We start from the raw sequence: 24,676 nt of genomic DNA, 5'->3' as shown, positions 1-24,676 counted from the left end.
CATATGTTTGTTGGCTGCGTAAATGTCTTCTTTTGAGAAATGTCTGTTCATATCCTTTGCCGACTTTTTGATGAGGTTGTTTCAACAAACCTGACAAAAACAAGCAATGGAGAAAGGATTCCCTATTTAATAAATGGTGTTGGGAAAACTGGCTAGCCATATGCAGAAAATAGAAACTGGACCCCTTCTTTACATCTTATACAAAAATTAGCTCAAAATGGTTTAAAGACTTAAACGTAAGCCCTAAAACCATAAACACCCTAGAAGAAAACCTAGGCAATACCATTCAGGACATAGACATGGGCAAAGACTTCATGACTAAAATACCAAAAGCAATGGCAACAAAAGCCAGAATTGACAAATGTGATCTAATTAAACTAAAGAGCTTCTGTACAGCAAAAGAAACTATCATCAGAGTGAACAGGAAGCCTATAGAGTGGGAGAAAATTTTTGCAATCTACCCATCTGACCGAGGTCTGATATCCAGAATCTATAAGGAACTTAAACAGATTTACAAGAAAAGTGCAGCCTGTTTTATTTATTTATTTATTTATTTTTTAAATTTAAATTTAATTTTATTTTATTTTTGAGACGGAGTCTCGCTCTGTCACCCAGGCTGGAGTTCAGTGGCCGGATCTCAGCTCACTGCAAGCTCCGCCTCCCGGGTTTACGCCATTCTCCTGCCTCAGCCTCCCGAGTAGCTGGGACTACAGGCGCCCGCCACCTCGTCCGGCTAGTTTTTTTTTTGTATTTTTTAGTAGAGATGGGATTTCACCGTGTTAGCCAGGATGGTCTCGATCTCCTGACCTCGTGATCCGCCCATCTCGGCCTCCCAAAGTGCTGGGATTACAGGCTTGAGCCACCGCGCCCAGCCAGCCTGTTTTATTAGCAAGGTCTTTGTGACCTGTATCTTGTGCTGACTTCCTGTCTCATCCTGTGACTTAGAATTCCTAAACTCCTGGGAATGCAACCCAGTAGGTCTCAGCCTTATTTTACCTAGCCCCTATTCGAGATGGAGTTGGTCTTATTCAAACACCTCTGACGTATTTTTCTTCTCCCTTTTACAAGGGAACTCTTAATCCTAAGGTTAGTAGAGGGATGAAGATCCATCTTCTGTAACTTCTTCAGGCTGAATAGGGGCGGTGATATTCCTGCCTAACTCTCAGGGTCCCTTGTATTCATATTAGAGAGGAACTCAGTCAGAAAGCATTGGTATGTCGAGGGCCATTCATAGCTGTGAGTTTGAAGAAAGGTGATATCTGGAAGATTAACAAGTCTTGAATTTTAAGAAAACATTCGGTAAGCTTATCATGCATTCCTATACAAAGAGTATAACAGCAATATATTCCACAACAGTAAAGGAAAATAAGTAAAATTATCCCAAGTAAACTAAATAAGAAAGCTTTTCATGAACTGGGCAGTTGTTGGAACCAAGCTGATATGGGGTTGCTAGCTGATGCCAATGTGTGCCCACAATTAGAATATTGATCTATATGTTTGCATTAGTCATCCCTCTCTTTCTTCTGAGCAGCAGTCAGAGATCACTGGTTGGTTCACAGGATAAGCAGGGTTAGTCTAAAATGCAGGTAAAACTTCGAAACAACTGATGAGACTAGAATCTAATCAGGCATACCGTAGTTCTTGAAACATTTTTTTTTTCTTTAGTCTTCCATTTTTACTAAAGACAAATTGTAATAGGACCAATTTGTTTGCGAAAATAAGCCTTATTCTTATACTTGGCCTGATTATTTGTTTAAAGTGTAGCAAGAATAATTATTTGTCACATAGACTTTTTAAATAGGCTTTGATGGAACTGTGTTCCATAAGAAATCTCAGATAAGATTTTTTTTAAAGCCAAGCCCAGCCATTTGTTTGTGTACCCTCAAATACCTATGAATTGGGTAAACGCATCTCCTCTTGAGGTCTCAAGACTATTTGGGGCCCCTGGACCTTTCAGAAAGTGACATTCTTTACTTACCAGAGGTCAGGAATCCTGTACAGGGACTGTGTAGGCAAGGTATGAGGTCGGTTTTCCCATGGGGCTTTCATGGCTCTGTATGTCAAATTTGATTCCTTAAAGGAAAGCACACCATTCCAGTCAAAACCTTGGTAAAATAACCAGTTTCTCCAATTGTGTCTTGTTGCAAAAGAAAACATTCTTACTGCACTTATGCAAATAACTATATTGCCATAAATTAAGAATACTCACAAGTAGTTTCCAAATTCTGGAGAAATCAGGTAGAGAGAAACAAATATGCTCCAAATTTTTTTCACAGGAGTATACTTAATTGTTAAAAACTGTAAGTAGCTCAAAAGAAAAGTTTTTTTGACTCTAAAAAACAAAACAAAGGATCAGCAACATTTTAAGCAAAGTCAAAAAGATTACTTTGAACTTTTTAGTTTAGTCCTTGCAGTTAACTCCTCTTCTGCTTGATATTCATGAACATTTCAGCTCTCCAGGAGAGTCCTGAAAGTTTTTTCTGCATTCTGATGTTGTAATCTCCAAACTTACCAGAAACCTACATTCAAGAGCACCTGTCAAAGTTCTATAGCTAATTATAAACCTCGAAGAGATTTTTTTCAAGGGATCAAAACAAGAAAACAATTGTTTTTGAAGAGAATTAAAGCAAGAAAACAATTGTTCATGGATGACCAAATTCTTTAGGGAAGCCCCTATTAAAGCTATATTTGACTAGGAGTTTTAGTTACTTCTGTGGCATACAACAATTTTACATAACAATTATAATTATTAATAACACATGCAAAGTCATATCAGACTTATAGGAGTTTTTCATAATTTTGGGACACATACCAATAACATTAACACAAATGTATCCCCAAGAAAGCCAAACACCATTCCTTATTTGACAGTGCTTTCTGTATGGTTTGTATACCAAATAAGCCGAATATATCATTTTTGGACCATAGGTGACCTAATAGCTAAAATATTAATTAAGTCAGAGAAAGTCATACTTTATAATTTGATTTTGGAAAGTTTGTCAAATATCAAAGTTTTAAGACACTTCATATTATAAAATAGAGTTCCATGTCACTATAAGTCATTCATTTAGCCAAAATGATAACTCAAACATTTAAAAAAGGCAGAAACTAAGAGGGAAGACTTAGCTTTCCAAAGTGTCTTTTTTCTTTCCCTTCTTTTTCCTGTAGTTATTCAAAAGGAGCAAACAAAAATCCTTCATTATTTTTTATTTTTTTTGAGACGGAGTCTTGCTCTGTCACCCAGGCTGGAGTGCAGTGGCACGATCTCGGCTCACTGCAAGCTCTGCCTTCCGGGTTCACGCCATTCTCCTGACTCAGCCTCCTGAGTAACTGGAACTATAGGTGCCCGCCACCACGCCCAGCTGATTTTTTGTATTTTTAGTAGAGACGGGGTTTCACCATTCACAGGATGTTCTCTATCTCCTGACCTCGTGATCTGCCTGCCTCGGCCTCCCAAAGTGCTGTGATTACAGGTGTGACCCAACGCTCCCGACCCCTTCATTATTTTTTAATGTAACATGAAAATCTTGTTCAAGACAGAAAGCCGTATTTCACCCTTGCATTAGTGTACTATTAATGTCACACCCAATTCTTAAAACCTTATAGACAATTCTATTCAATCTTAATCACTTTGACCATAAGGTAGATTCTCATAAACCTTTTTTATAACTGTTTACAAATTTTTGTTACAGAAGGCAGGTTAGTGCTCTGAGAAAACCCTGTTGTACGTTTATTCCATTGTTCACACACAGACATTTTTACAAGATTAATTTTTCACAGATGTTTCACAACTTGCACAAATCTTCAGCTATATCCTATCTAACTTAAAACAATCATTTAACCCTTTAATCTAGGCAAAACTACCTCACATTCACATGCCTTTTTATAATCTTTTACCAAATCACATATCACTTTCTTTACACATCTTGCATGCAAAACTGTTTTTATTTCCCAAAGATTACTTAAGTCACATGAACTAAAAGGCATTGCACTTTTTACTTTTCTGACAAAATATTTAAGTGCTTATTACCTTTAAACCAATTAATCAAAATCACCGTCTTCAAACTTACCAGACACCTCCATTCAAGAGCACCTGTCAAAGTTATATAGCTGACTATAAAACATCTTTTTAAGAGGATCAAAACAAGACAACAATTGTTCATGGATGACAAAATTCCTTAGGGCAGCCTCTATTAAAGCCTCATATCACACATACAGCACATATAAACACACAGACAGAAGAAGATCCAGTACTTGTAAGATTTTTTTTATTCGCCAGTTTTTAGGTTTCTCTTTAAAGTATGCAGTTTTTAGGGCCTAATAAGCAGGCACAACTGGAAGGCAAAACAGATTAACAAAACCCAAAATTAAGGGTTCCATTTTTGTAGCAGATTCTGGATCCCCAAAAGAAAAACATTATGGAACAAGACAGTGCAATGATTTTACTGTGCATTTCATTGCAAAGCAACCCAAAGCCAATCAGCTCATTCTGTGATTAACCCAACCCCATGAGATCTTATCTCTCTCAGTTGTGGGAGAGGGATATCTTCATTCCTTCCAGGTTGCCAAGAGCTTGCTTCTCTTATCCAAACATGCAAAGAGCCAAGTATCCCCCCATAACTGCAGTAGCCATTGCTAAAAATATATTTCCTCCCAAAGTATATTTTGGTTATCACACCCCAAAGTTCTCTCATAATGTGAAGTAATTTCTGATACACCCAAAAGTAAAAAACATCAGATAACACAATGCAAAACAGAACAGAGCCTTAGATTCTAAGAGGGATCTATCACTTCTAATTCCCAGGGATCCCGTTGTGGAGGATGGTGGCTGTCTTCTGACAGCTCCACTAGGCAGTGCCCCAGTGGGGACTCCGTGTGGAGACTCTTACTCCATCTTTCCCTTCTGCACTGCCCTAGCAGAGGTTCTCCATGAAGGCTCTGCCCCTGCAGCAGACTTCTGCCTGGACTCCCAGGCATTTTCATGCATCCTCTGAAATCTAGGTGGAGGTTCCTAAACCTCAATTCTTGTCTTCTGCATACCCAGAGGGCCAATACCACATAGAAGCTGCCAAGGCATAGAGCTTCCACCCTCTGAAGCAGTGGCCTGAGCTGTAACTTTCACCTTCTGAAGCAATGACCTGAGGTGTACCTTTAGTCATGGCTGGAGCTGAAGCAGCTGGGACACAGGGCACCAAGTCCTCAGGCTGCACACAGCAGTGGGGCCCTGGACCTTGCCCAGGAAACCATTTTTCCCTCCTAGGCCTCTGGGACTGTGATGAAAGGGGCTGCCATGAAGGTCTCTGACATGCCCTGGAGACGTTTTCCTCATTGTCTTGGTGATTAACATTTGGCTTCCCATTGTTGCAAATTTCTGCAGCAGGCTTGAATTTCTCCCCCGAAAATGGATTTTTCTTTTCTACCGCATCGTCAGGCTGCAGATTTTCCAAACTTTTATGCTAAGTTACACTCTTGAAAATGCTTTGCTCTTTAGAAATTTCTTCGGCCAGATACCCTAAATCATCTCTCTCAAGTTCAAAGTTTCATAGATCTCTAGGGCAGGGGCAAAATGCCACCAGTCTCTTTGCTAAACTATAGCAAGAGCCACCTTTATTCCAATTCCCAACAAGTTCCTCATCTCTATCTGAGACCACCTCAGCCTGGACTTCATTGTCAATATCACTATCAGCATTTTGGTCAAAATCATTCAACAAGTCTCTCAGAAGTTTCAAACTTTCCCACATCTTTCTGTCTTCTGAGCCCTCAGTCTCTAGGAAGTTCCAGACTTTTCCACATTTTCCTGTCTTCTTCTGAGCCCTCCAAACTGTTCCAGCCTCTGCCTGTTATCCAGTTCCAAAGTTGCTTCCACATTTTTGGTTATCCTTATAGCAGCACCCTACACTCTGCAGTATGAATTTAGTGTATTAGTCTGTTCTCATGCTGCTATGAAGAAATACCCAGGACTGGGTAATTTATAAAGAAAAGAGGTTTAATTGACTCAGTTCTGCATGGCTGGGGAGGCCTCAGGAAACTTATAATCATGGTGGAAGGGGGAAGCAAACACGTCCTTCTTCATATGGCAGCAAGTGAGAGAAGTGCTGAGCAAAGGGGAGAAAGCTCCTTATAAAACCTTTAGATCTCATGGGAACTCACTGTCATGAGAACACCATGGGGGTAACCGCCCCCAGATTCAGTTACCTCACACTGGGTCCCTCCCCCAGCATGTGGGAATTAGACTTGAGATTACAATTCAAGATGATACTTGGATGGGGACAGAGAGCCAGACCATATTAGTGGGGAGATGGGGGGAAACTTCTCTCTTGTTTATTTAAATAGGATGATTGAGGATGGCCTTTCTGAGAAGATAACATTTGGGCAGAGAACAGATGGAAATGAGGAAGCAATCCTGAGATATTCTGGGTAGAAGGGGTTTGGGGAGGGGAAGAATAGTCCAGAAATATGATGCAAAAAGTATAAAGGTGCTGAGGCGGGAGCCAGCTTAGTAAGATGAAGGAATTGCAGAGAGACTATTATGGTTGCAGTGGATGGATGGGATGGGGAGAAGCAGAGAGAGTGGTGGACGTTGAGATCGGCAGAGGCTCTAATAAAGGGTTTGGATTTTATTTTGATCTGGGATGCTTTTGGAGAGTTTAGAGCAGAGGAGTAACTGAGGCTCAAAAACTTAAACTTTTCTTTTGGAATGTGAAGTTAATACTCAAACCGTTTCCAGTAATTCTTTCATTTCCATACATTTGGGTAAAGTGGAAAAAGTCTGTGTTTCTTGCAATCATGCTGTGAGTAACATGCCCCTAGCTTAGAAGTTAGAGAGTTGCAGCAAGTTACTGAGGAAGGGAAGAGCTGGTATTTATAGGTAGAAGGGATAGAAGACCAATAGAGAACTTTTGGAGGCAATACTTGTTTAGCATTTTATAGAATTCAATTATATTTTTCTGACTTAAAGTTAGACATAAATCTTTATAAACTTGAGTGTTGTGAGAATGCCTTCCTTTCTTTAATTTCTACAAAAATTTATATCTGAAAATGTTAGAGTATAAAACTTTGCCTTAACCTTAAGTTCCTAGTAGTAATCAAACCAGCAGATGTTTTACTCACCAAATGAGACTCTGATGTGTTCTTCGGTTAAATGCATATGATGACATTGAAATTGATGAAGACTCAGACAATCTGAACATCAAGGGGAGTTTCACTTTCTTTGCTAGTATTCTGAAATTTTGGAAAGTCAAGATATTAATGATGAAAATGAAAGGGGAGAATATAATTGCAGAGGTAGATTGTCCAGAGTTCTTGGACAGTAGGTAGATTGACATTTGGAAAATACTTCATTGTACTGGTTCATGAAAAGCATATATTTCCTGTTGATTCATAATGATTTGGGAGATATTTTAGTTGTTTCTTTGAGAGCTTATGAACTTTTTTATTTCTTATGTGAGAAACAAAAATAATGAGTTGTTCTTCCTTTTCTCTTTTCCTTACTGTCTTCAATTCTTCTTAGTCATGGAATGGATAAATTTGGCAAAGCTTGTAGCAGAGTTTCGGTTTTAAGAAAAGGTGATGGCTGAAGTTCACTGAGCAGAATTCTTATGCGCACCTTATAATGGTGGCATCCCTTAGAAATGATAACGTGGTTTTGAAACTACTTAGTGGTTGTCAGGGCTGGGGGAAGAGGTTGGGGAGGGAGAGTTGACTACAAGAGAGCATGGTGTCACATTTGCGTTATCATTAGATGGTGTTAAGTGTATCCATAGTATGCGTTTAAGATTCCTTCAGTGTCTTCTCATGGCTTGTTAGCTCATTTCTTTTTGTCTCTGAATAACATTCCATTGAATGGATGTGCCACAGTTGATTTATTCACTCATCTGCTGAAGAATGACATCTTAGATGCTTTTGAGTTTTGGCAGAAAGTATGATAAAGCTGCTGTAAACGTCAATTTGTAGTTTTTTTGTGTGGATGTAAGTTTTCAACTCATTTGGGTAAATATAAGGAATGGATTGCTCAATCATATGGTAACAATATGTTTAGTTTTGTTAGAAACTGCCAAACTGTCTTCCAGAGTGCCTTGTACCATTTTGGATTTCCATCAACAGTGAATGAGAGAGTTCCTTTTGCTTTATGTCTTCACCAGCGTTTGGTTTGGGTCAGTGTTCTGGATTTTGGCCATTGTGATAAGGCATGCAGTGGTATCTCATTGTTGTTTTCATTTGCAATTGCTTAATCACACAGTGATGTTGAGCATCTTCTCATATTCTTATTTGTCATCCTGTATCTTTGGTGAAGTGTCTGTTTAGATGTTTTGCTTATTTTTTAATTGGGCTCTTTTCTTTTCTTTCTTTCTTTCTTTTTTTTTTTTCTTTTTGAAACGGAATCTCATTCTGTTGCCCAGGCTGGAGTGCACTGGTGTGATCTCTGCTCACTGCAATCTCAGCCTCTTAGGTTCAAGTGATACTCCTGCCTTAGCCTCCTGAGTAGTTAGGATTACAGGCATGCACCACTATGCCCGGCTAATTTTTTTTGTATTTTTAGTAGAGATGGGGTTTCACCATGTTGCTCAGGCTGGTCTTGAATTCCTGACCTCGTGATCCACCTGCGCCTGGCCTCTTTTTTTTTTTTTTTTTTTTTTTGAGATGGAGTCTCACTCTGTCACCCAGGCTGGAGTACAGTGACACCATCTCAGCTCACCGCAACCTCCACCTCCTGGGTTCAAGTGATTCTCCTGCCTCAACCTGCTGAGTAGCTGGGATTACAGGCGCATGCCACCATGCCTGGCTAATTTTTGTATTTTTAGTAGAAATGGGGTTTCACCATGTTGGTCAGGCTGGTCTCAAACTCCTAACCTCATGATCTGCCCACCTCAGCCTCCCAAAGTGCTGGGATTACAAGTGTGAGCCACTGCACCTGGCCGGGCTGTTTATTTTCTTGTTGAGTTTTAAGAGTTCTTTGTGTATTTTGGATAACATTCCTTTATCAGATAGGTGTTTTGTAAATATTTTCTCCCAGTTTGTGGCTTGTCATTTTATTTTCTTAACATTGCCTTTCACAGAGGAGTTTTTAATTTTAATGAAGCTCCTGTGTATCAATTATTTCTTCCATGGATCATGCTTTTGGTGTTGTAGTTAAAAAGTCATTGCTGTACTCAAGATTACTTAGATTTTCTCCTATGTTATCTTGTTGGAGTTTTGTAGTTTTGCATTTTACGTTAAGGTCTATGATCCATTTTGAGTTTATTTTTGTGACTAGAGTAATATCTGTGCATAGATTCATTTTTTTGCATATGGATGTCCAGTTGTTCCAGCACCATTTGTTGAAAACTCTTTTTTGTCCATTTTACTACTTTTGCTCCTTTGTCAAATATCAGTTGATTGTATTTATGTGGGTCTATTTCTGGATTCTCTATTAAGTTCTCTAGTTGCCTAATCTTTCACCAATATCATACTGTCTTGATTACTTTAGCTTTATAGTGTTCTCATTGCTTTTGAGGAGAGGCTCTTTGAAGATACTTACTCTGCCATACCTCTTGATGTCATTTTCTGTTATGTTTCTTAAAATACTGTAAAATGTCACATTGGTAAGTTATCATCATTTTTCAAAAAGGAGAAACTGAGACGCAAGGTATAAAATGAGTTCATGAAATTTATTTTTTCAGCTATTGTTCTAAATAGGAGCAAGGCTCATCTCTTTTGTTGTTTGTTATGTTTTCAGGTGAAAAAAGTTGATTTTTTTCATAGCTTTGTTATTTTAAAAGTTAATATGTGGGACAAACTGTCAGTGATAACCTCTCAATTAATTTAGCTATCATCAGCAATCTCTTCTTTATCTTCCTTCTTTAAAGGAACTCTTGGCTTCCTCTCCTACCCATTGGAACTGCTTCCTTTTAAACCCAAATAAAGAAACTATAGCAAAGCTCTGAAAATAATACATTGAAATTGAGAAAAGTTGGCAGTAAAATTTTCTTTCTCTGAAAATTGTTTTTTATTGTATAATTGAAACTTTTGTTAGTATTGCTGAATGTGAATGCTGAAAGGAAATAAATAAAGAAGGTGATCTGCACTAGCAAGGATGTTGACTTTAGCAGCTGGAAGGCAAATAAGTGAGAGTAGTGTAGTATACTGCATGGGAGATTGGATGAGACCGTGAAACAGAAAGTCTGGGCTATACTCCCTATCTGCCTTGAAAAAAGTCATACAATTTTAGCATTTCTCTGCCCCAACACCTTTATGTAGGAATTTTTGTGCTCTTGAATTACATGTCCTCTGAGGTCTTTTCTAATTGCATTTTACTCAGTTGAAAGGGCTTTTTATGCCTTGTAATGAAAATTAGAAATGTTTTATTCACCATATGACTGTTCCTTTTGGAGTAAGCTACTATGACAACTCTAGATCCTAATAAAGCCACAATGGGTGATTGAAGGAAAGATGTGCATTTATCTGTTTTTTTCAAAAAATACTATTGTGTCTCTTACTGAACATGACGTTGTGATTTTAATATTCTCTTATGCTTTGTTTTAGGTTGGTACAGAGGAGTTTCAACAAAGAAGCCAAATGTGAAGGTAATGAAAAGTTTATTGTTACCTTTTCTAATGTAGGAAGGAAATACCTTGTACGTTTGTTTGGTATAACAACTCTTAGTGGTTCATCTTTTAATCTTTTACAATAGCCACAATGATTCTTTCCTTTACAAAACTGCAGAAAACTCTTCTCTGTCTCAGCATATTAAAATGTTTCTTCTAAAAGGACAGGAAATGCAAATATGGTCATAGCTCCAAAGCTTATCTTGGAAAAGCCTATTCAGGCTTTTAAATATTTTTTCCTTAAGGTATTTGACAAAAAGTAAATTGACTTATTCATAGGCCTAGTCCTGTGGAACCATATAATTAGATGAATTGTTTTTAAAATGCACAATGGAAAATATTTTCAAATAATCCAATTAGATATTTATCTAATCATAATTTATTGAAATATGAATTTAAGCAAGGTATTAGTGTAGAATACTAATTTTATGTACTAGATTTTATATTTATTACAATTAATATTGATGAAACAAAATATAGTTTAATTAGCAGTTATAATGCAGTTAGAAATAATCTTTCCCAGTAATGTATTTGCAAACACTTCTTTCTGCATATGTTTTCATGTAATTAATATTATCAGTATTTCTTGTATGTTTCTGTAGCTTAATATTTGATGCAGTATGCTTTTCTTTGTATAGAAAAATACCAAAATTATCACGTTTTCATTCAAAAAGAAAATTGTTTAGAGTTCTAATAATCAGTTTTGCCAGTAGAATCATTCAGTTTGATTAATTTTAAGGTAATGATTATAAGGAAACAATATCTTTATATTTTAATGCCTCCTAGCTGTGGTTTCTCATTCTTGGCACTGTTGACATTTTGGGCCAGGTAATTCTTTATTGTGGGAGACAGTCTTGTGCAATGTGAGATGTTTAGCAGAGTATATGGCTTCTACCTACTAGATGCCAGCAACCCTCTGTCCCTTAGTATGACAGCAAAAGAGGACTTCAGACATTGCTGAATTTGTCTTGGGGACAAAATGATCCCTGGTTGAGAAGCACTGCTTATAGGTAATTTTTCTTATATTTCTATTTTGAAATACATTCATGAATGCTTCTGTGGGAATAGTTTCTACTTGTGGTTTATTTTTTAAATTTTGATTTAAAATTGTTGAAAAGTTAGAACTGGAATAAATGAGGAATCTTATAAATGAATATTTGTAATTTGTGATATTGCATGCTATTGATTTATTTTTAGTAATATTTGTGATCTTGGCTACCTCCCACTACCTTATTTCCAATACTAGTGTTTGGGGATCAGTGTGTAGACTGTGCTTATTAAAATTATTGTATGTTTGTGATTAAAGTATCAGATTGATGCAAAGTTTGTGGCTTGAAAACATTATTGAGACAGGAATGATGATACCCTTAAAATATTAAACATAACTGTTTTGATTATATCTTCCTGTGCAACAAAGTACTCCAAAATTTAGTGAATTAAACTGATAAACATTTTATCTCTCATGCTTTTGTGGCTTGACTGGGTCAGCTGCGTAGCTAGTTATTCTGGGATGTATGAGGTTACCTGTGGCAACAGTCAGCTGTGGGGTCAGTGTCCAAGACATTCTGGTAGGAATGTCCAAGATAGTTTACTCATATGTCTGGCATCTTGGCAGGGTTGGCTGGAAGACTGTCTTCAGCTAGACCACCCAAGATAACCAGGCATCTCTGTGTAGTCTTAGGGTTTCCCTGTTTCCATGTGGCTTCACGTGGTTTCTCCAGCAAGTAATTAGAGTTTTATTTTAGAGTTAAGGAAAAGTACTTGGAACCTCATACTTAAGTTCTTAATTGTCTTTCTTAGTTTTTGGACTCTGTGGGTGAGGCCATTTTGTGATTACTCTTAGCAGTGTTTTGGCAAGCTAAACAAAATGAGGAACCTAACTCACACTACTCCAAAGAATGTTAGAGCTCTTTTTATCTGATCAGACTCCTTTAATTTTATTACTTTGGGGGCTAATGTATTCAGAGATTGCATATTTTGGTAATATCTCTATTCTAGAATCTTAGGTTATTACAGCATTTATTAGCAACATGTATCTATATATCTCTTAATAGCTTGTATTTGTATTCTTAAACTTAAAAAAATATGGAAAGACAGTATTAGTAACTGAATTTCATCCTGTGTCAGTGATGTTTTGTGGAACCAGTTATTTAGTGTTTGTAAAATACAATCATTTAGGGATACCACATAATTAAAATAATACAAAAATAAATGCATTTCTATATATTCTTTATTTGTGCTAATGTTGTGGTCCTACTATACTTGATCTTAACCAAAAGGCTAAGAAATGATCTTATTTCAGTCATAATAAGTAAAATTTTCTATAGGTTTTTCATAGCTATTAGTGGTTAAAGGAAAAAATAAACATGACTTATTAAAGTTTGTCTTTAGTCATGTATGATTTATACTAATAAGTAAAACACAAAATAGCTCAAATAAAATAATATCTGAACTAGACAGTGAATATAGTTATTTATTTATTTATTTGTGAGTGAATGAATGAGATTGAGTCTCTCTGTCATCCAGGCTGGAGTCCAATGGCATGATTATAGCTCACTATATTCTTGAACTCCTGGGCTCAGGCTACCGTCCTCCCTCAGCCTCCTGAGTAGCTGGGACTACCGGTGCATAGCACCATACCCAGCTAATTTTTTTTTCCCACTTTTTGTAGAGACGGGGTGTCTGTATGTGCCCAGGCTGGTCTCGAACTCTGGAGCTCAATCGATGCTTCTGCCTCAGCTTCCCAAAGTGCTGGGATTACAGACGTGAGCCACTGTGCCTGGCCAGCACTTAGATATATTAGTAAATGATGAAACAGTTCTTCCTATAAAAGTTTTTAAAAATTTGCAAAGCTTAATCTTTTTGTTGCCTATATTATTTTATAGTAAAACATTTAGAAGGAAAAACTGGGGTGATTATAAAATACCCTTTCTGTTATGACTACGTATTAAAATTTTACAGTTAAAGAGAAGCATGATAGGCAAGAAGTATAACTAAATTTTATGCTAGATGATTTTCAGAATGAGTTTATTGTCTTTTCATTTTTTGAGGACTTTGTTTTTGTTTTTCTGCATATACTTCTACAGTAGAACTTACTTTAGTTTTATAATTTTAGAGACCAAAGCAAGGTTTTGAGACATAGTGTTCTGTTCCACTGCTGAAATGCCATAATATGTATTTGTTAGAGTCATCAAAATATTGACTTTCTGACCAGGCACGGTAGCTCTCGCCTATAATCCCAGCACCTTGGGAGGCCCAGGCAGGTGGATCACTTGAGGCTAGGAGTTCGAGATCAGCCTGGCCAACAGGGAGAAACGCTGTCTCTACTAAAAGTACAAAAATTAGCCTGGTTTGGTGGTGCACTCCTGTAATCCCAGCTACTCGGGAGGCTGAGGCAGGAGAATCACTTGAACTCGGGAAGTGGGGGTTGCAGTGAGCTGAGATCTCGTGGACAACAAGGGAAGACTCTGTCTCAAAAACAAACAAAAACAAAAACAACAACAACAAAAAAAACCAAACAAAAAAACTTGAGTATACATGAAGAATTAAAGAATAAGAAATAAAATTGAGAAAAAAGGACAACAGATATTGATTTTAATTTTGTGCTTTTTATAAAATATATGCTCAAGAGGAATAATTAAATTCAGTGCAGTTTATATTTACTTCCATTTTGTGATTTCAGGATCAGCTTTTATACAATAATTGTGAACAGGATGTGTAGTATTCTGTGAGATAGGAACAGGGCCTTATGGAATGTTTTGCACAACAAAAAAGTTGCAAGACATATTCGTGGAATAGTAAATGTTTTAAGCTGGGTAAGGCATAGTGCAGGAGAAAGTGATGGATGGTAAGGCAGGAAAGGTAGATTGGACCTATATATTTAGAGTCATATGCCAAAGAAATCTAAGGAGTTTATGCTTTGGCAACAGGGAATCTGTCATTCAACAGGGATGTAGCTCCATTACTGTCATACAGTATAACTAGAAGATAGGGTTTATCAGAAAAACAAAAGGTAAATATTGAAGGTGTTTACCATCAAGAGAATCGCTTGAACTCAGGAGGCAGAGATTCAAGCGACTGAACCTCCTTGAATATTTAAGGTAAATATTGAAGTATTTATGGATAATTTCTGAAATTTTCTCTAAAATACTATAATGGGTAAAATGTGTGTAGATTGATGAGTCAAGATTGGCAAAATGTTAATAATTGTTGAAGCTGAGTGATGGATTTGTGGAGATTCCTTATACTGTTGTCTAATTTTGCTGTATTTGAAATGGGTATTATGTTATTACTTATCTCATGGAATTGTAATGAGGAATCAAGGAGTTGATATGAAGCCTTTATTGCAGTGCCTAGCACATAAGAACATGATAATTCTTTTGCACATCATCTTTTACTATTAAAGAATAGCACTGCAAATGAGACTGCAAAGACTGCTAACTTGGAGGACAGAGAAAGAGGAACTGGCAAAAAAAGACTAGTGGAGGTCATAGTTGGCCAAGGAGAACGTTTTTTAAAAACAGGGGCAATTAATGGTTTCAGGTACTGTGGAGTAGCATGAGTACTGAATAATGGCATATAGTGGTACTCACAGCTATGAATTATTACAGTGAAAGAATAGAAAGAAAAATCAGCAAAGGGGAAAAGGTGTTGGGGCAACAGTCTGTGATGAATTATCTTTTGATGTGGTGTTGGATTCAGGTTACCAGTATTTTGTTGAGGGTTTTGGTCTGTGTTCAGGGATATTGGCCTATAGTTTTCTCTTTTTGTTGTGTCCTTGAAAGAATTTGGTTCTAGGATGATATTAGTTTAGTAGAATGAGTTAAGGAAGGGTCCCTCTTCGTTGATGTTTTGAAATAATTTCAGTAAGATTGGTGGCAGCTCTTCTTTGTACATCTAACAGAATTTGGCTGTGAATCTGTCTGGTCCAGGACTTGCTTAGGTTGGTAGGTTTTTTATTACTGATTCAGTTTTTGAACTTGATATTGGTCTGTTCAGGGTTTCAATTTCTTCCTCATTCAATCTTGGAAGCTTGTGTGTTTCCAGGAATTTATCCATTTCCTCTAGATTTTCTAGTTTCCAGTTTCCTGTATGTCTTCTATATGTTCCTAATGGTGTTTGAGGATCTATCGTATTTCTGTGGGATTGGCTATAATGTCACCTTTGTCATTTCTGTTTGTACATATTTGGATCTTTTCTTTTTTTTCTTTCTTATTCTACCTGGCAGTCCATCAGTCTTGTTGATTCTTTGTGTGGATTTTGGGGTCTCCATTTTGTTCAGTTCTGCTCTGACTGTAGTTATTTGTTTTCTTCTGCTATCTTTGGGGTTACTTTCTTCTTGTTTTTCTAGTTCCTTCAGGTGTAATTGCTAATTTTTTTCCTAACTTTTTGAGGTAGGTGTTTAGCGTTATAAACTTGCCTATTAACTCTGCTTTTGCTTCATCCCAGAGGTTTTGGTATGTTGTGTCTGTTCTCATTTATTTTAAATAATTTTTTGATTTCTGCCTTAATTTTGTTGTTTATCCAACATGCATTCAGGAGCAAGTTTTTAAATTTCCATGTAATTAGTGGTTTTGAGCAATCTTCTTGGTATTGATTCCTGTTTTATTCCATTGTTACCTAAGAGAATAGTTGGTATGACTTCCATTTTTTTAAATTTATTGAAACTTGCTTTATGGTTGAGCGTGTGGTCAGTCTTGGAATATGTTCTGATTCCATTGACTTCTGTAGATGAGAAGAATGTGAGAATATCCTGTGGTTGATGGGTGGAGTGTTCTCTACCTGTCTGTTAGATCTGACTAGTCAAGTGTTGAATTTAAATCCAGATGTTCTTTGTTAGTTTTCTGTCTCAGTGATCTAATGCTGTCAGTGGGATATTGAAATTCCCCACTATGGCTGAGTGCAGTGGCTTATGTCTATAATTCTAGCACTCTGGGAGGCTGAGGTGGGCAGATCATTTGTGGCCAGGAGTTCAAGACTAGCCTGGCCAACATGGTAAAACCCCATCTCTAGTAAAAACACAAAAATCAACTGGGCATGGTAGTGCATACCTGTAGTCCTAATTACTCAGGAGGCTGAGGCAGGAGAATTGCTTGAACCCAGAGGCAGAGGTTGCAGTGAGCCAAGATTGTGCCACTGCACTCCAGCCTGGGTGACAGAACGAGACTGCATTTAAAAAAAAAAAAAAAAAAAAGCCTGACGGTTATTGTGAGGTTGTCTAAGTCTTTTCATAGGTCTAGAGGTACTTATTTTAGGAATCTGTGTGTTCCAGTATTGGGTGCATATGTATTTAGGATAGTTAAGTCTTGTTGAATTCAACTCTTCATCATTATATCATTCTCTTCTTTGTCCTTTTTTAAATTGTTGTTGGTTTAAAGTCTGTTTTATCTGATATAAGAATAGTAACCCCTGATCTTTTTTGTTTTTTTATTTGCATAGTAGATCTGTCTTCAGCCATTTACCTTGAGCCTATGGGTGTTGTCACATCTGAGATGGATCTCCTGAAGATGGCAGACAGATGGGTCTTTTTGTTGTTGTTGTTCAACTTGCTACTCTTTCCTAATTGAGTGTTTAGACTATCTACATTCCACATTTATACTGATATGTGATGTTTTGATCCTATCGTGAAGTTGTTAGCTGGCTGCTTTTTAGTTTCTAATGTGTAAGTTGCTTTATAGGCTATGTACTTAAGTGTGGTTGTGTGACAGCAGGTATCGTTCTTTTTGTTTCCATGTTTAGAACTCTTAAGGCTCTCCTGTAAGCCTGGACTAGTGGTAACAAATTTCCTTAGTGATTGCTTGTCTGGGAAAGATTTTGGTTCCCCTTTGCTAATGAAGCTTAGTTGACAGGATATGAAATTCTTGGTTGGAATTTCTTTTCTTTAAGAATGCCTAAAATGGGCCCCCAGTCTCTCCTGTTCTTAAGTTTTCTGTTGAGAAGTCCACTGTTATCTTGATGGGGTTCTCCATTGTATGCGGTCTGATGTTTTTCTCTAGCTTCCTTCCAGATTTTTTCTTTAGCACTGCCCTTGTTCAGTCTTGTGGACTATATGCCTTGGTGATTTTCATTTTGTATTGCACCTCACAGGTGTTCCCTGGAATTCTTGTGTCTAGATGTCTTCCTCGCTAGTAAGATTAGGGAAATTTTCTTTAATTATTTCCTCAAATGTGTTTTCCAGCTTGTTTACCTTTTCTCCTTCTTTCTCAGGAATGCCAGTAATTGATAGATTTGGTTGCTTTACATAATCCCATATTTGTTGAAGACTTTGTTCATATTTAAAAAGTTCTTTTTTCTTTATTTTTGTCTGGATAAGCTCAAAAAACTTTTTTTTTTTTCTTTCTTGAGACGGGGTATTTTTCTGTCATCCAGGCTAAACTACAGTGGTGTGATGGTTCACTGCAACTTTGACCTCTCAAGCTCAAGCGGCCCTTCTACTTTAGGCTCCTTAGAAGCTGGGACCACAGGCACATGCCATCATGCCTGGCTAATTTTAAAATTTTTTGTACAGACAGAGTCTTGCCACATTGCTAGAGCTGGTCTTGAATTCCTGGGCTCAAGCAGTCTTCCTTCCTCAGCCTCCCAAAGTGCTGGGATTACAGGTGGGAGCCACCATGCCTGGCCAAGAAACGTGTGTGTATATATATCTCAAATATATATATATATATATATTTGCTTTATTTATTTACTTATTATTTTGAGACAGGGTCTCTCTCTGTCACCCAGGTTGGAGTGCGGTGGCATGATCACAGTTCACTGTAGCCTTGACCTCCTAGGCCTTAGTGATCTCCCACCTCAATGTCCTGAGTAGCTGGAACTACAGGCACATGCCGCCATGCCTGGGATACAGTAATTAAGCAGGCACAGGAATTGATAAAAATCAATGAAGACTAGAGTGTTCAAAATCAGAATAAATGCTATTGAGAAAATCAGATACACTTTTGGAAAACGTAAAAATTAGATGCCTTTCTCACAACTTGCAGAAAAACAAATTCCAGAAGGATACAATTAAAAGCATACTTTTCAGCTGGGCACGGTGACTCATGCCTGTAATCTCAGCACTTTGAGAGTCCAAAGTAGTGGGATCACTTGAGCACAGGACTTTGAGACCAGCCTGGGCAACACAGCGAAACCTCATCTTTAAAAAACTAATATTTAAGCTCTGACATTCTTTCTTCTGCTTGGTTCAGTCTACCAATAAAGCTTTCAATTGTATTTTGAAATTCTTTGAGTTTTGAATTCTAGAAGCTCTGACTGATTTCCTTTTAAGATGTTTATCTCTTCAGTCATTGTGTGGATTGCTTTAGAAGATTCTTTGTATCGGCTGGGTGCAGTGGCTCACGCGTGTAGTCCCAGCACTTCGGGAGGCTGAGGCAGGCGGATCACCTGAGCTCAGGAGTTTGAGACCAGCTGGCCAACATGGCGAAACCCGTCTCTGCTGAAAATACAAAAATTATCCGGGCATGGTGGCACGCGCCTGTAGTCCCAGCTACTAGGAAGGCTAAGGCACGAGGATCGCTTGAATCCAGGAGGTGGAGATTGCAGTGAGCCAAGATTGTGTCACTGCACTCCAGCCTGGGCGACAGAGTGAGACTCTGTCTCCAAAAAAAAAAAAAAAGTTTCTTTATGTTGATTTTAAACCTCATTTTGGATCTTGTTGAGCTTCCTTACAGTCTGTGCTTTGAATTCTTTATCTGTCATTTCTGAGTCTCCATTTTGGTTAGGAACCATTGTTGGAGAGGTTGTACAATTCTTTGATGGTGTCATTATATTCATATTTTTCATGGTGCCAGAATTCTTGCCCTGGTTCTTTCTCATCTGGAGACACTGGCACTTCTAATTTTAAAAATTATTTTTGTGTGAATAGGATTTTTTCTTTTTCTTTCTTTTCCTATGATATTGTTTTGTTTATTTGTTTTCTCTCTCTCCTTCTCCTTAGGATGTGCAGTAGTAGAGAATGCTGGGTAGGGACTTTGGCTTTGCTTCTGTAGCCCTATGCACACTCTTTGGCAGGTTTTATATTCAGCTGTGCAGTTCAACCTACAAGCCAATAGATGGCACTCATAGGTAAAAGCCACCTGTGGCCAATGGGACTGAATATGTACTTGGTCCTTGTTTACTGGCAGAAGTCTCTGTTGCTTCAGGCAGTGGACTGATTCATGAAATATACAGTGGTCTGAGCTCCCTGCTCAGCCCCAGGGAAGTGGGGGCCATGATGGGCAGGGTGGACCATGTAGGTCTGCCTGTAGGTCCTCTAGTGCTGACACAAGCACCAGCACTGAGGGAGAATATAGTAGGTGGCCATCAAGCACTCAGAGAGTGCCTAGGTGTGGAGATGGGAAACCTCCTTGCCCCCAAATTCTCTGCATATGAATGGTGGGATTGAGGGTGGCCTAAATTCCTAATTCAGGAGATTGGGTACTCTAGATACCTGGAGATCTGCCTGGGCATGTAGTGGGGAAGGGCCCCTTTGCACCAGGATTTATGTACAAGAGGGGTGGGGCAACTAGGCTGCCGAACAAGGCAAGCAGGTGCTCTGAATGCCTGGAGATCTGCTTGGGTGTAGCAGAGAGGGCTTCCCTGCACCAGGATCTCTGCACAGTAAGGGTGGGGCAGCTCAGGCGGCTGATCCAGATGAACTAGAACTCCAAATGCCTGGAGATCTACCTGGGCGTGGAGTGGAGAGGGTCTTGCTGCACCATGGTCAATGACCATAAAGGATGGGATGGCACAGGCTGCTGGTCTAGGCAAGCAGATGCCCCATATGCCTGAATTTCTGCCTGGGGGTGGAATGGAGAGGACCCTGCTGCATCTTGATCTCAGGGAAGCAGGCTGGGGCATCCAGCAATGGCACATGCAGACTGGTTCCAGGTCACCAAGCTGGCCCTGGCTGCCAGTCTCATTGCCCTGGAGAAACCGCAGTTGTAGCAATTCTCCCACCACAGGCTTGTGACAGGGTAAATCACACTTCAAGCACCTACTGTTAATGTGCTTTCCACAGTTCTGGCTGTGGAGGCCTCTACCCTGCTTCAGAACAGGTACTCCCATCTTTGGTTCAACACTAAAATGCCTATATGGTCATGCTGCCAGGTTGCCAAAGAATGGCTTTGTATACACCTGGATTAAAAATGACATTCTGCTCTTGGGCCGCGGCCTGGAAAACTGTATGCATCTTTTCCTGGTGTCTTTTTCTCACAGTATCTCCAAGTCTCTCCCCAATGTAACTCCAGTGCTTGGGAGAAGCAGAGTACTTTCCCTTGGCCTGACTTGCTTAGATCCCCAGTGGAAAGGTAAGTTACAGAGGGAGATTCTCTGCCTCTTGCACGTACTAGGGCTTCACTCACTTTTATCAGCTGGACACTGTCACAGGAGTTGTTTGCTAGTATTTTCCTCCCTGGGATCTGAGGTTTCTTCACAATTCTGGTGGATTTATATTTTCCTTCTTGAATTAAAGCTCAGAGAGTTGATCTTTATGCATGATCTTGCTGTTTCCAAATGGCTAAGGCATGCTAATAGCCTCCAATCTGCCAATTTCTGAATTCTTCATTCTAAATACTAGTCCTGCTTTCAATATACATAGCCTGTGTTTTTGTTTTCTTAATGTTGTGTTTTGAGGAGTAGATATTAACTTGAAGGAAGTCCAATTTGTCATTTTAAACTTTTTGTTTATTATCGAGGTTTCTTATGTTTTGTCTTTATTATGGTTGTCTAACTTCTCATCTGGTTTTGGTCAGTTCATATTTTAAGAAATCTGTCCACTTTACATTTTTGAATTTGTTTTAGTTAATCATACTGCTATTTTTTAATGCATGTGAGGTATCTAGTGATAATCCTCATTTATTTCAGATTTTAGGAATTTTTGTCCTTTCTTTTTCTTGATCAAGTCTAACTAGGTTTTTGTTGCATTTGTCAATGTTTTCAAAAATCAACTTTTAACTTTCTGATTTTTTTTCTGTTATTTAACATATATCTGCTCTTATCCTATTCATTTTACTGACTTAGGATTTATTCACTTTTATTTTTAAAAGATATTTTTATTGGATATACAATTCTAGGTGAAAATTTAAACACATCAATTTATTGTCTCCTGGCTTTACACTATTTCTTTTTTGAAAATTGATATAGTTGTACATATTTATGGGATACATAGGATGTTTTGGTACTTGCATACAATGTGTAATGATCAAAACCAGGGTAATTGGGATATATCCATCATCTCAAACATTCATATTTCCTTTCTGTTGGAAACATTACAGTTTTTCTCTTCTGGCTGTTTTGAAATATATAATAAATTATGAACTGTAGTTTTCCTACTGTACTATCGCACACTAGAACTTATTCCTTTTAACTGTATTTTAGTACCTATTAATCAATTTCTCTTCATTGTCTTCTCCCCCTTCCTTTCCAGCTTCTGGTAACCATCATTCTACTCTCTCTCTTCATGAGATCCACTTATTTAACTCCCACATAAGAGTAAGAACATATGGTATTTTTCTTCCTGTGACTGTTTTTTTCTTTAAAATTATGGATTTAGAGGGATACATGTGCAGGTTGTTACATGGGTATATTGTGTAATGAGGGATGGGGTTTGCGCTTCTAGCAAACCCATCATCCAAATAATGAACATAGTACCCAAGAGGTAGTTTTTCAATTTTTGCCTCTCTCCCTCCTTCCCACTTCTTGGAGTCCCCAGTGTCCACTGTTTTCCATCTTTATGTTACGTGTACTCATTGATTAGCTCCTACTTATAAGTGAGAACTTGTGGTATTTGTTTTTCTGTTTCTGTGTTACTTCATTTCAGATAATGGCCTCAGCTGCATCCATGTTGCTGCAAAGAACATGATTTCATTCTGTTTTATGGCAGCCTGGTATTTCCTGTTTTATATATACCACATTTTCTTTATCCAGTCTACTGTTGATGGACACTTGGGTTGATTCCATGACTTTGCTATTGTGATTAGTTCTGTGATAGACATATGTGTGCAGTTACCTTTTCCATAAAACAGTTACTTTTCCTCTAGGTAGATACCCAGTAGTGGGATTGCTGGGTTGAATGGTAGTTCTATTTTTATTTTTTTTTGAGAAGTCTCCAAATTGCTTTCCACAGGGGCTGAACTAATTTACATTCCCATCAAAAGTTTGTAAGTGTTCCCCTTTCTCTGCATCCTTGAGAACATCTGTTATTATTTGACTTTTTAATAATAGCCATTCTGATTGGTATGAGGTGGTATCTCTTTGTGGTTTTAATTTGCTTTTCCCTGATGAATAGTGATATTGAGCATTTTTTTCATGTATGTTGGCTGCTTTTGTGTATTCTTTTGAGACTTGTCTATTCATGTCCTCTGCTCACTTTTTAATGGGGATATTTGTAATTTTCTTGTTGATTTAATAAGTTCCTTATAGATTCTAGATAGTAGTCCTTTGTCAGATGCATAGTTTGCAAATATTCTCTCCCACTCTGTAGATTGTGTGTTGACTCTTGATTGCTTCTTTTGTTGTGTAGAAGCTATTTAGTTTAATTAAACCCCTTTGTCTATTTTTGTTTTTTTTTCATATTTGCTTTCGAAATCTTAGTTGTTATAATTATTCGCCTAGGCTAGTGTGTAGAAGTTGTTTCTTTTTTCTTTTTTTTTTTTTGAGACGGAGTCTCGCTCTGTCGCCCAGGCTGGTGTGCAGTGGTGCCATCTCTGCTCTCACTGCAAGCTCCGCCTCCCAGGTTCACGCCATTCTCCTGCCTCAGCCTCCCGAGTAGCTGGGACTACAGGCGCCCGCCACCACGCCCGGCTAATTTTTTGTATTTTTAGTAGAGACGGGGTTTCACTGTGTTAGCCAGGATGGTCTCGATCTCCTGACCTTGTGATCCACCTGCCTCGCCCTCCCAAAGTGCTGGGATTACAGGCGTGAGTCACTGCGCCCGGCCGAAGTTGTTTCTTTTACTTCCCTCCCTTCCCCTCCCCTTCTCTCCTCTCCCCTCCCTTCATCTTTTTTTTTTTTTTTTTTTATTTTGGTCATCCATGCTGGAGTACAGTATTGCGATCATAGCTCGTTGAAGCCTTGAACTCCTGGGTTCAAGTGATCGTTCTGCCTCAGCTTTCAAAAGAGTTGCTTGAACTACAGATGAGCAGCATCACCCCAGCTGTTTTTTTTTTCCCCTCATTTCACTATGTTGCCCAGGCTGGTCTTGAGCTCCCAACCTCAAACAGTCCTCTTTGTTTTGGCCTCCCAGTGTGCTGAGATTACAGATATGAGTCACTGTGCTGGGCTTTTCCTATGTTTTCTTCTAGGATTGCTGTAGTTTCAGGTCTTACATTTAAGTTAGTCCATGTTGAGTTAACTTTTGTAAATGATGAGAGAGATCTATTCAGTATCATTCTTCTGCATAGGGCTAGCCAGTTTTCCTAGCACCATTTATTGAATAGGGTGTTCTCTCCCCGTTGTTTACTTTTCTCAACTTTGTCAAAGATCAGTTAATTGTAGGTATGTGGCTTTATTTCTGGGTTTTCTATGTTTCATTAATGTATGTGTCTGTTTTTGTACCATTACCATGCTGTTTCATTACTATAACCTTGTAGTATGATTTGAAGTCAGGTAATGTCATGCTCCTGGGTTTGTTCTTTTTGCTTTGGATTACTTTGGCTATTCAGGTGCTTTTTTGGTTTTAAAAATAATTTTTCAATTATTTTTTCTAATTCTGTGTAAAATGATATTGGTAATTTGATAGTAATTGTGCTGAATCTGTAGATTATTTTGGGTGGCATGGTCATTTTAATGATACAGATCTTTGAATTAGCATTGAATGTTTTCCATTTGTTTGTGTCATCTATGATTACTTTCATTAGTGTTTTATAGTTCTCCTTGTAGAGATCCACCACCTCCTTGGTTAAATGTATTCCTAGGTATTGTATTTTATTTTATTTTATTTTATTTTATTTTATTTATTTTTGTGGCAGTTGTAAATGGGATTGAGTTCTTGATTTGGTTCTCAACTTGAATGCTATTGGAGTATAGACGTGACATTGTTTTTTGTACGTTGATTTTTGTATCCTGAAACTTTACTGAAGTGATTTATCAGGACTAGGAGACTTCTGGAGGAATCT

At 38.1% G+C, this 24,676-nt stretch overlaps 1 protein-coding gene across 10 annotated transcripts in view; it reads left to right on the top strand.

Moving 5' to 3' along the window:
• DOCK3 (dedicator of cytokinesis 3) overlaps positions 1-24,676 on the top strand; it is a 669,732-nt gene that overhangs the window by 125,360 nt on the left and 519,696 nt on the right. For all 10 annotated transcript variants that reach the window (XM_031662807.1, XM_031662809.1, XM_031662806.1 and 7 more), the window contains exon 3: positions 10,522-10,562. In XM_031662807.1, coding sequence (XP_031518667.1) covers positions 10,522-10,562 — 41 coding nt within the window. The remainder of the gene's footprint in view (positions 1-10,521; positions 10,563-24,676) is intronic.

The sequence above is a fragment of the Papio anubis genome, chromosome 2 (assembly GCF_008728515.1).
Source record: "Papio anubis isolate 15944 chromosome 2, Panubis1.0, whole genome shotgun sequence".
In the NCBI taxonomy this organism is placed as follows: domain Eukaryota; kingdom Metazoa; phylum Chordata; class Mammalia; order Primates; family Cercopithecidae; genus Papio; species Papio anubis.
The sequence above is the reverse complement of the archived record's forward strand: the minus strand, read 5'-3'. Positions and strand labels throughout refer to the sequence as shown.